The sequence below is a fragment of the Mya arenaria genome, chromosome 17 (genome assembly GCF_026914265.1).
Source record: "Mya arenaria isolate MELC-2E11 chromosome 17, ASM2691426v1".
NCBI lineage: Eukaryota > Metazoa > Mollusca > Bivalvia > Myida > Myidae > Mya > Mya arenaria.
Window position 1 is genome coordinate 23,391,939 of NC_069138.1, and position 12,807 is coordinate 23,404,745.

General features: G+C 34.3%; 1 protein-coding gene across 1 annotated transcript; it reads right to left on the minus strand.

Annotated features, from left to right (window-relative positions):
- Positions 1 to 8,582: 8,582 nt before the first annotated feature.
- On the minus strand, positions 8,583 to 10,400 carry LOC128223282 (uncharacterized). The gene is made up of 5 exons (XM_052932569.1): positions 10,108 to 10,400; positions 9,743 to 9,882; positions 9,154 to 9,313; positions 8,879 to 8,966; positions 8,583 to 8,702 (listed from the first exon to the last, which is right to left on the minus strand). The coding sequence occupies exons 1-5, from the start codon at positions 10,398 to 10,400 to the stop codon at positions 8,583 to 8,585; spliced, it is 801 nt and encodes a 266-aa protein (XP_052788529.1).
- Between the last annotated feature and the right edge of the window lie 2,407 nt (positions 10,401 to 12,807).

The window sequence follows — 12,807 nt, forward strand, 5'->3', positions numbered from 1 at the left end:
CTGATGTAGCAAACCAGCTAAAAGGAAACAGACAAACTTCGACAACGACTGAGACTTGACGTACTTATTACTTTCTTGACAATCACTTTTATATCGATCAACATCGATACATATATTCGACGCTTGAGTTCATCTTTTATCAGGTATTTTTATTTGGATAATAGTTTATATGTCAGAATCACAAAACCCCTGAACATGTGACTCAACAACCAGGAACTCCACCTCTATTTCAGATGCCATCCCATCAATATACTTGTGATCATGACCTAAACAGTGTAGCGTCAACTTAAAACCTGTTACTCAAAGAGGAGCAAGACGCACGGTTAAGGCATGAATTTCGTTTTGACATTAGAAACACCGATTAGGATTCTCCTAGACATTCGTCAAGAATGACCACAACTGCTTAGTTTTATCTAAGGAATGTTGATTCCTCAGAATTGAAAAATATGATAAATACAAAATGTATAAGACCTTTTGTTTTATTACTAGTTTTTATTTCCGAAGCGTTATCAGAGGTTAAAGGAAAAGTTTTGAGGGATATTAAGCATAAAAAATAAAGTGGGCGTATCTTGGCCACAAGCAGAAGTAGCCCATTTTATAGAGCAGTCGTCAGAATCGCTCTAGGTAAAATGAAGGAACATGCATGTTCTAAATAATTTATTTCTGTTGGCTTAAAAAATATCAAAACATACAAATATGCTAGGTTAATTTACTGACAAAAGTAAAACAAATGAGCCTTGGTTGTAAAAGGACGTAATGACTTTTTGTTCGATTGTGCTTATTCGGGCAATATATTGGAATGTAAAAAAGATTAAAATAAAACCTGGTATTTAAAAGGTTCAAAAAGTTACAGCATATTACTATTCCACTGTATTTTACGATCGACCGAATAATAACAACAAAATATTAAAGCATACTACAAAGTTAATCATGTTTGGAAAATATTACCTGAACATATTTTAAACTCTACCAAGTTCAGCGCAATCCAAACTTAACTCCATCATTTAGAATTGAAAAGTTTCATATGGAAAACATGAATAACTAGTGCTACTACCAAATAACTATTTCAAAGGACTCTTAAGCGTATTTAACTAGTAAAGTTATTAATATATTAAATTATCCAAAAAACAACAAGACTCCATCACAACTAATCCCTCAATATTTCGATGCGCAATCGCATTAATGCCTACATATGTTAAAAGAAATTATATACAAAAAAGTAATCACATGGCTTATGTTTTTATTTGTTTTAACAACAAAATATCCTAGGCGTTTCTGTTCATGTTCAGAGTAAAACTGTTCATCTTTTTCAATTTCAGAATTGCTTGTGTCTTTAAAAAACATTATTGCAGAAGGAAGCAACGGTTGTAATATTTTGCAACGGTGCGTTGTTATATTTCCGGACTCGTGGATTTCAGAGGTCAACCGTTGCAACGGTTCAAAACGAAAACGAACAGCAAACATTGAGCACAACTAATCATGCAACAACAAGTTTATAATTTGTTCTACGGATATTGCAAAAAAGAAAATATTTTGTTTAATATCAGGAGAATAAGATTATTTAACTCCTCTTATTGAAGAAACAACATTTGTTAAGGAGAATTCTCCTTATAGGGCAGTTATGATACAAAAACCCTTTTGACCAATAATCGCACATCTAAATATAGCTAATGGACATGAAAATATGTCATTGAATTGTTTTATCTATTTTTATAATCTTAACATTTTCGATCAAAATAGATAAGGCGTGAGTAATTTTTTTTTTTTTATTTTTTTTTATTTTCAGGTGTCTTCAATTTAAGCTTTCTATATAATAATATTATAACTGAGCTAAACTATTTTCAAGCCATGAAACAAACATAGTACATAACTATAATTAGATTGTAAATAACACAATGTGCACAAATACAAGACATAAGAGAAAATACACAAATACAGCGAGTTTCATTAATTCATGCAGGTTATTAAAACCATAAATATAATTAATTATTTGAAACACAATACAAATAACTTTACAAAAAACACACACACCTAGAGAATAGGCTCTAGTAGACCATACCAGGTATATATTACTGACATCGAAAAAGACAGGAGCAAGAATACCTTGCTCACTCAAAACTACATGTTCTATGCTTATGCTGAAACAGGCATGTTAATAAATACAAGACGAATGTTGATGTTAGGCATCAAAAAACGCGGCTGGATGGGGATTTACCCAAATGGACGTCATTATCACCGTTTACGTTACCATAGTTAACATCAAGCATATACTGCGGACAAAATAAATGATTTCTAAACCTAACGGATGTTGGCAAATCATTATGCGATAAAAAACGAGCCTTGTTTATACTTTCGACAATGGTAGAATACAAAGCATTTCCCACATTCTGTATACAGTCTACATCGACAGCCGTTAATGCACCAGTCAATTGTAACAACGCCCCCCCCCCCAGGTCCGGAGACTAGCGGGGACTTGACTTTCGGTCCAGCCAACCCCGGGTAAAATCCCCGTCCTGCGGGGACGAACAGATGGTAAAATGCCCCCGCACCCCAGGGACCCTAGGTTAGGCCCAATCCCCGCTATATTTTTGCGAAGACAAAACCACCGCATTCACCCGGCACTGCGTGGCCACATGGAAGGTAAAAACACGGCCCATTTTCCGGCTTCTCCCCGGACCTGGGGGGCCGTGGTAACAATTGACTGGTGCATAATGAGGACATGTGGTTGAGTTAGTAGCTAAAAAAAGCCAATAATGCAACCAGAGCCATAGCGGTACATTGCATGCCATTGTATGGAGAAAACAAAGTTTGCCTTTGGTGAAAATGTCCTAAAACACCTCCTACCATAGCGAGGTTTCGCGTTTTCTTTCCCCGCAAAAGATGGGAGGAGGATGCTGAATCGTTGTCACGTGAAAAATATCGATACCCAATTGGCTCAATAAAGTCATGTGAGAATATATACAATTGTTAATATTCCGAATAAACAATGACATAGCCGAACTATTTTAAGTAAAGTTGAACAAGAGTTGATATCGTAAACAAATCTTTTTTTCATAACTAAATTTATCCGTATACACTTACCCATAGACAATTGCAAACATGTATCTCTAAACGCGACCGCGTATAATTAAGTTATTTTTAAAATACCATGTCAAATTCCAGCAATTATAAATCTCAACGATTAACTGTTTGAATCTCAATTGTAAAACAAAAATAATAAAAAACTGAAAGAAGCAAATACCTTAAATTTGATTTTCCTTCCAAATAAAATTATATTAAATAATCGAGAAGTTTTCACGCCAGAAACCAAAATTAGAATGTTCAGGAGAATCATTTTGTGGCCGAAGTTCACCAAAAGCTTGAAAAAAGACCTTCATTGTTTAAACATTCAGGAAAACCTAATTAAAAAAAAAATATTTATGAGATAAACATTAAAACCTGTTTGAGAACCAACAATGCTATCTTAATCAATCACATGACTAGTCAGGAGACCGGCATCATGAACTAATAGTAAACCGTAAACAATCTTCAAGTAAGGAATATTTTTAAGTAGGAATATCCATAAAGTCATGAAATATAGTTCCTCTAAAAGTAACCTAACTTAATAATATTGAAGATTAATAAAAACATGATTTTAGGTTGATTTTAAATCACATAATAAAACTATATAACATATATATATTTCACTTTTGTTCTGAATGATTATTTTCTAAAACTTGGTAAGTGTCTATATAAACTAACAATAGGCATTCCAATATCCACAATTATAACTTAATACATCTTATAAATCTAATTTTAAGGCATGCTCTTTACATCTGCAAATCGAAGTAAGGGATGGTATATTGAATACCATCTTAATGACAAACGTGGTGATTTCAATGTCAAAATAATGAATTGCCCATCTTTAGATGAAGATGTTCCAAGTACACCAGCATATTCTCAGATGTCAAATTAGTCATAACATTATTTAAAAGTATTTATCATAGTAGTCTTAAATCACTTAGTACAAACCGTATACTTAAATCACTTATTTATACAAACCGTATTGCTCGTCCTGATTTTTATGTTGATTGGTTTTAAATTAATTAAATTTGTGAAATTAAAAGGTTTCCTTGTTGGGCAGATGAACTCAATGAATTGCTTGGATATAATAGCAATACTTTGCAGAGTACAGGCCCATTCTGAGCTCCTCGGCCATTTTTTTTTTCAAAAAAACCTCGGATGTATGCCGGTACATCATTTAAAGTAGTTCGTAATTTATTGAATTAAATCATTTTAGAAATGTAGTGTTTTAGAATTGTATTTATTGATATCAGTTTAAACTAGTTGCCATTGAAGTATATTATTGCAAACATAATTCAGATTTCCAAGAGTAAAGTCATAAAGTTTAACTACTAAATAAATCACTACGCGATCTACTTGCAGCGGACTTAAACGTACCTCTTTTTGAGTATGTAAACCGTCCAAATACATCCGAGGTTGTTTTCGATAAAAATGACCGAGGAGTTCCGAATGAGTACATGACTTCTAGTCTTTGCTGATGAATTTCGCACAAAAGATAAAAATTTGAATATTGCCTTCTTACAGAACTAAGCTTTCAGTCCTAAAATGTGCTGATTCGCGTTATCTTTAAAACCGTTTTTGGCTCGCTAGGAATGTTTCAGCGTGAGACGGCAAATTTACTGTTTGTTTCAATTTCAACTTCTGTTTGTTTTGTTTGTTCCATTTTGTAGTACAATGATCTTTTCATGATGAAACTCAATGATAACACCTTTTTGAACCTTATATTTTCTAATGCGTGTAGGAGTTTAATAATTTAGAACAAGAACTGCACAATATCTTCAAACAGTTTTTGCATTAGGTAATTTGAAAGGATATCAGGGGCCGGTTGCTTAAAACCTCAGTTAAATTTAACGGCTCGTTAAAGTTTTAACGGTCCGTTTAATTTTAACTATTATTGGCATGAGGTTGCTCAAACTAAAGTTAGAATTTAACGGCGGGTTTAACGGTTGAACCAGCCGTTAAATGTAACGGAGGAATAGACCTACGTTAAAACATTAACGGAAGGTTTCCAAGATGGCGGCTCTATTTGTAAATCATAGAAAAGTGAAAGAATTTCGGCACACTGCACATGTACAGAATATGCTAGACAATGAGATGTATGCCAGATACAGATATACGAATGGTGGAATAGATTATCTAGAGGATTTGCTGAAGGAATCGCTGAAAAGAACAACAAGAAGAAACAGAGCACTTACTGTTAGACAGATGATTCTGATTACGTTGCGCTTCTTCGCCACAGGAGCATTTTTTAACATCATTGGTGATAGTATGGGCTACCACAAGTGCACTGTGTCACGTGTTGTAGCCCAAGTAACAGAAGCAATTTGTGGTCACATACATCAGTTTGTGATGTGGCCTGATGCCAATGCTCGAGCATGGAATATGACAGAATTTTTTGACAGAACACATATCCGAATTTAGGCGCCATCCGAAGACGAACCAGCCTTCGTGAATAGGAAAGGCTTCCATAGCATCAACATGCAGGCTGTATGTGACATCAAAGGTATAAAACTTTGAGTTTTCCACTTTTGTTTTCAGGATTTCCATCTTTTCTTTCGAACGCTTAACATAATAATTATATTGTCAATTCGGCCAAAACACGTCCGGTTAAAGGGCGATACTAAAAGGCTGACTGGAGCGCTGACAGTATACATAAAGAGGGAAAATGCTTAATTAATACAATAATTCAAGTCGACGTACTATATTATTTATCATTTTTTTGTTTAATAAATAACTCGTAGACATAGGTAAAATATGGTACCGTACTCAAAAATATTTTGTATACAGAGTCTTGCGGATTCAACTCTGATTATTACTGCACAGTTTAATTGTTTAATCATTTTACAGGAAAATTTACAAGTGTAAATGCAAGCTGGCCTGGGTCGTGCCACGACGCGCACGTCTTCAGAACGTCGGGATTGGCAGCCAAACTGACCATTGAACATGTGGCGTTTTCAGATGGTGTCCTTTTAGGAGACAGTGGGTATGAACATGAAAAGTTTGCTTGAATCCATTAAATTTCCAACTTTATATATCGCAGTAACTTAGAGCTAAGGGAAGTAACCGATACTTTAAGTTTTAACAGTACTTTCATTTAGTTTTTCTTTGCGTTCAAATCGCTTTATGATGGGGGACGGCCAGTGGGGGACATCGATCTATAAATATTAGATTACCCTGGATATCGGTCGTCCAGGTGCTGGAAAAGTGCAAATTATTCCAGCGAAATGGTTAGGGTCATTCAAGCCCAGATTCTTATAAAACTAGGCTTGATCGACCCCAGCTGTGCTCACATATTGAAATGAACGTCAAGATCAGTCGATGTAACAAATGTTTGAAGAATGGAAATGTTTACCGCCCAACTCCGAAAATACGTGAGAAAAAAAATTGTTTCTTTAATTTCCAAGTACTCATTATTTTTTATAGCTAATGTGTTCCAAAACCAATGTGTTATGTCTCATTTTTTTCAATTTATTTTTAAAAACCGGTTTAATAATGCACCAGTCAATTGTAACCCCCCCCCGGTCCGGGGAATAGTGGGGACTTTGACTTTCGGTCCAGCCAAGCCGGGCCAAAGTCCTCTACCTGTGGGAAGGAACTGCTCGTGAAACCCCCGCCAAATGCCCCTGAACCCACGGGAATCTTATGTTAGGCCCATTCCCTGGAAGACAAAACCACTGCATTCACTCAGCACTGTGGAGCCACCTAGAAGGTAAAAATACAGCCCATTTCCCTGGCTTTCCCTGGTATACCCCCGGAACGGGGGGGCTGTGGTTAAAATTGACTGGTGCATAAGTCATTGACAAATTTGTCCAAATGACAAAACATGTGTATCATACAGGATAAGACATGGTTGAAAAATGCCTCTGGTAATTATTATGTGCACTGGGGCAATTATCAACCAAAAGCCATGGTCAACCATGTATTATCTTTATAATTTACATAATAATGTAATAGTTATAAATATATAATATTTTTATAATATTTATTTGTCATCTTAAGTAAACCTCACCATGAAGTGTTCCCTTACTTCATAAACCTTGGAATATTTTTTTTTAATAATTTTTAGAATTATTCAATATGCCAGAAATAATACCTGTTTTCTGACTGAAGCATAAGAAATGAAATACACATGAAAACAAAGGTCCTTATTGATATATTATTATTATGTCTTATTATATGCAGGTACGCCCTGAAACCATTCCTCATGACCCCTTTTATTAGGGTTGACAGTGAAGCAAAGGAAAGATATCAACATGCACACACTCGGACAAGGGCCTGCATCGAGAGAGCATTTGGCAGGCTTAAGAGGAGATTTCATGTTTTACATTCAGAGGTACTACTTGTATATATGAATAATGGTTGTATATTAATTAATGTTATTTATTAGTGTTTAAACTACATGTTGTGTGCCTTACTGTTGCCTTAATTTAAATTCCACTTAATGTATTGTGCTAGTATTTCAATCATGAACATATTTTATCTTGTAACTTTTAATGTATCTGGTTATTTTTATAATGAAGCCTATAATCTTATTGCAACCTATGCATTTATACTATAACATGTGATATTATGATCTTGAATCTTTCTTGGTCTTTTGTTTGTATGTTATTGGATAATCTATTATGTCGGAAATAGCTAGTGTTATTTATGATTATCATAACCGATTTTAAATAAGATTAATTTATCTTATCGTATCGTTTCTTAATAGTTATAGTATTAGTACACGCACTTAAACAAACACCAAACCGATCATGCATGTACGCGCACACGTTCAAATATTCACCTTTTTCAATTAAGTTATATAATTTTACAGATACGCCTCAGACCAGAAAAGGCATGCAAGGTAGCTGTGGCATGTGTAATCCTACATAATATTGCAGTGGACATGAACATGCCTATGGACGACGATGAGTTCATTCAGCCACAGAATGGGAATGATGGAGTACACCAAGATGGTGGTACTGGCGTTGCCACTAGAGACTTCATTGTGGAAAACTTCTTCTCTGTGTAGTATCGATATGGACTTATATATATATATACCACTGCTATCATAAATGCTTGTTCATCATCACCACTGCTCGTTATTCATCACCACTGCTCATTCTTCATCACCATTGTTAGTTCATCATCACCACTGTTAGTTCATCATCACCACTGTTAGTTAATCATCACCACTGTTAGTTTATCGTCATCGCTGTTAGATTTATCAACATCTTCATACACCTCTTGAAGTAAAAAATAATAATTCTTACATTGTTTGCTCTTCATTCATAATTGTTTGTGTATTGTGTAAAGGCACTTATTAATGAAAAACAACACCGGTTGGATACATGGATTTTTTACGTGCTCACTTTATTTTGGCAAGTAAGGTAAATCGCTCAGAATGGCCCAAATATTGCAGACAGACGATTCACACTGAATTAAAAACATCATGTAGGTAACTTTACAAGCTCGTACATAAATTGCAAACAGTCAAATAATAAATAAACGCCATGAAAACCAGGATGAAATAAACCATATCACATGTTCATGTTTAACTCTCGAAGAAGGTTGTCCGGATGAATCCGTCTATTTCCTCTGTATCCATGTTTTTTTCCATATTTTTCCATCACTCTCAGCTTCACCCGATTGATTTCCTTCTGTAAAACAAAACAAAACATAAACAACTTTGCCGATTTGGTAATACAATCTTTATTCTTTGGCATAAACAATTCATTTAACATATAATTGTTGTGGTTGAAACCCCTTTTGCATTGGACTACATGTACATTTATACTTTTTGTAACATCCTCCGTACCCTTAGTCTTTTTCATACCTCTTGCTGTGCCAATTCCACCTGATTTTGAAAGTATATAATTTGCCAATCAATGAGTTCCTCTGCTTTGGTCTTCCTTCTCTTGACACTATTAACAATAAGGATCATAATAATATGATGTTATAACAGTGAACTGAAACTATTGTTAATTGTGACAAAAATGATCAAATAACGTGTGGATTCAAACTGTTAATGTTGAAATTTACTCAATTTGTGTATATTTCATATATCGTATTTTTACAATGCAGTTGTTTGAATACATGGGAAATACTTACACACGTTCCTGTTTGTGTTCTTGGTAACTGCTCTTTGATGGTCCTGCAGTAGGCTGTGCCGCCATCATGATCTTGGATGGCGGGGGTAACTTTGATGACCTAAGGCTTTCACTCTCCGCATCTTCTTCATCTGTTAAATTTGGTATAAACGAAAGACCATCTGCGAAACAAAATAAATGTTGTAACAATTAAGATAAGGGAGGCAACTGTGTCAACAAGAATTATAGTCAGAGTCGATTTTTTTTCGGACGTTTTAACTTAGACGAAGTATTTGAAGGTGAAGGATGTGAACAACGAGGCTCCTCTAATTTACATTGGATTAACGACTTTATAGCAAAATCACCGTTTGGAAATAGATTAAGGTAAGAAATCAATATCGTTTTATGCCTTCTATATATGTATCTTAGCCTGTTACCCGCCTTCTTCAATTATAATCAATATTTTCCGTTGGAGGATTTTGTTAGTAAAAATAGAAACACAATATGTATACGAGGCTATGATTTGTTTATTTTAACTAAGAGATTCCCTTTCAGGTATCAGACGACATTATGTTTTATATATCAAATTATCATGTTTATCACGAAATTACCTGGCTCATCAGAGTCCATTCCACCTACAACTCCATTGAAACTGGCATCAGCATGTATAGATACAATTCTATTGGCTTGATCTGTAGCCTTCTTTAGCGTGTCAGTACCCCGCCCACTCTCTCTCCGCTGGAGCCTTTCACTGTTATGACACAAATTAAAGTATCAATAAAGAGTTTGAATAAACAAATTTAGTGTTCCTGGCCAAATTTTAAGCTTTACTCTGAATCAAAAATAACCTTTTCATTTAAACATGTATATTAAGTTGTTTCATGAATAAAAAATGCATTTAATTCAGTACATCTGTCATGCTGAATATATTTCAAAATATTAACAATAACACTTCTTAAATATAATATCAGACTACCTTGTTATCTCAGCCTTGGCATTTTTTCGCATGTTCTGCCATTTAACACTGATTTCATCGCCAGTCCGAACAGCACACCCCAGGGCAGAACATTTGACACCTATTTCTTCCCATTTTCTTTTCTTTTTCTCATTAGAAATTTTATCAGTAAATTTGTTAGTCAGCATTTCCCTTGTATCGAAGTCTCCCATACATTCCTCTATAATCAAAGTTTCACTAGCTGTGAAATTAGGTTTTCTTCTCCTTTTTTGTTTTTCAGTATCATAAGCAGAAGACTTTATGATGTCGGCCATCTTGGATGCTGAATGATGGTGACAGATGAATTATGGGACAGGAAGTTGGATTTAATTGACTGTTAAGCATTTAACGCTAGCGTTACTAAACGGCAGCGTTAAATAGCTATGAGCAACAATAATTAAACTGACCGTTAAGTAACAGTCAGTTATGGATTTAACGGATGGTTAAGGTAACGTACTGTTAAATTTAATTGAGGTTTTGAGCAACCGGCCCCAGATGTTTCGGTCAATAACAAGTTCGGTAAATTAATTGTATAGTGTGTATTCTTTAGTGGTTTCGGTAAATTGGATTTATAGTATCAACTGAACAATGGAACGTCGGCAGTATAATTGGATAACGTCGGCAGTATAATAAGCAACAATCAGTGATTTAAAAAAAAAATCAAATCCAGCTTAAACCTTACTGTTTCAGATGGATATAACCATACTTATAATATAATGTATACTTTTAATATGTCATGCAAAGCACATGGAATTTAACAACTCCAGATTATGCAAAAAATCAACATTCGGAAAGACACTTTTTTCACTTTTCACAAAAAGCTGACCCAAGTTTTTTATTCCACTCTAGAATGTTTTTCCAGTGCACAATTCACTCCTGACTGCTTCTATAACCATCACTGACCTATCCTGTATCTTGTATTGGACCAAGCAACTTCTTAGTATACTGCTAAGATGAATCGAAGTGCGCCGCGCCAAGACAGAAATACCTGAAAATAGGCAAAACATACATATAAGACATTAATATGGGGGAAAATGTTAATCACATTATATTTTACATTACTTTTATATAAATACATATTAAACTGACCTATCCCGTATCTTGTATTGGACCAGGCAACTTCTTAGTGTGCTGCTAAGATGAATCGAAGTGCGCCGCGCCAAGACAGAAATACCTGAAAATAGGCAAAACATACATGTAAGACATTTATATGGGAAAAAATGTTCATCACATTATATTTTACATTAGTTTTATAAAAATACATATTAAACAGGTTAGTTTCTCAATTATGAAATGATAATGCACTGCAAGAATGATATAATGTCAGGTTAGAAGCTATGAAGTTACCCCATAAACCAACTGTTAATATAATTCTGAACATAAACTGAAGAGTTGTTAGCATGTGTTATTATTTTACATTATCTACAGAAAATAAACCGAAATAGCAAGCATTATTAGCTTTAGAACCAAATAATGGAATGTGATATCTGTTATTTAGTATGTAAAAAACTGCCTTATGTTTTATTCAAAAATAATTAACTTTTCTTAACTAAAACTCGGAAACTAATCTACTGTTATAGGCAAGCAACATTTGTTAACATTATAAAGCATCTAAACTTAACAACATGCTACATGCTTTTAGTATTAACTTAACAATGAAACATGAATGCTTTTAGTATTAACTTAACAATGAAACATGAATGCTTTTAGTATTAACTTAACAATGAAACATGAGTGCCTTTTAATAGTATTAACTTAACAATGAAACATGATTGATGAGGGATGAGATGAGAGTGTTAAACTGGCACCTGAAAATAATAAATGTTAATGGAAAGTTAACACTCTCCCTCAGACACAGAGGATTTCAACTGGAACATGTGCACTGTTAAATGTGTCTTACATGTAAATAATGTGGATTATGCCAACACCAGTTTCTATGTCAATATCTGAAAAGCTCAAATAATCTTCATTGAACTTTAAATACTGCTTAAGCTCAAATCAAAGTTGAACCAGCCCGAGGCAGACACACTCTGTCACGGAGTCAGTGATTTTCTTCTGAAAATGAATTGAATACAAATGCACTTATTTTTTAAACAAAACCATTTGTTAACTCAGTTATACACATTACTTTCAGGTTTGACACTGGAACCAATATTTGTGCATGATAAATGAGAAGAAAGCCTTGCCTAAAATTAGTTTTGCTTTTTTTAGATTATATATTTAACATCAATTGCAAAAAAAATGTATGAAAAGTACGAACGATTTTGAGTACGAAAAGGATATCACAAAAATGCATCAATTTATCAGACAAACAAATAAGATTCAATAAATGCATACATGCAATAACTCAATATAACCAACCTGCACCAAACGGCAATATTGTCATCTACCAGATACAAATCGCTGTTGCAATTACGAAGTAATACGCATTACTTTTTGTTTGCAATCGTTCCGGAAACGTCCACATTAGCAAGTGCTCGATTGGCAGGGGAGGTAATTTTATCCATTCTTAACTCCCCTCGCGGTCGCGCACCAATATTGAAAATAACCTAAATTCACATATATTACGGTTAAATACGGTGTAAATGTTATCCATTTTATTTAGAATAATGATCAAACTTCATTAAAACCACAGAAAGATCCGCGTATATGGCCGTTTTCAACAAAATCGCGATTTGTTTA

Coding starts and splice junctions, on each gene's coding strand:
- LOC128223282 (XM_052932569.1), bottom strand. CDS start 10,400: ATGGCCGACATCATAAAGTCTTCTGCTTATGATACTGAAAAACAAAAA. Junction 9,883..10,107: donor GCCAAGGCTGAGATAACAAG/GTAGTCTGATAT, acceptor GTGTCATAACAG/TGAAAGGCTCCAGCGGAGAG. Junction 8,967..9,153: donor GAACACAAACAGGAACGTGT/GTAAGTATTTCC, acceptor TATTGTTAATAG/TGTCAAGAGAAGGAAGACCA.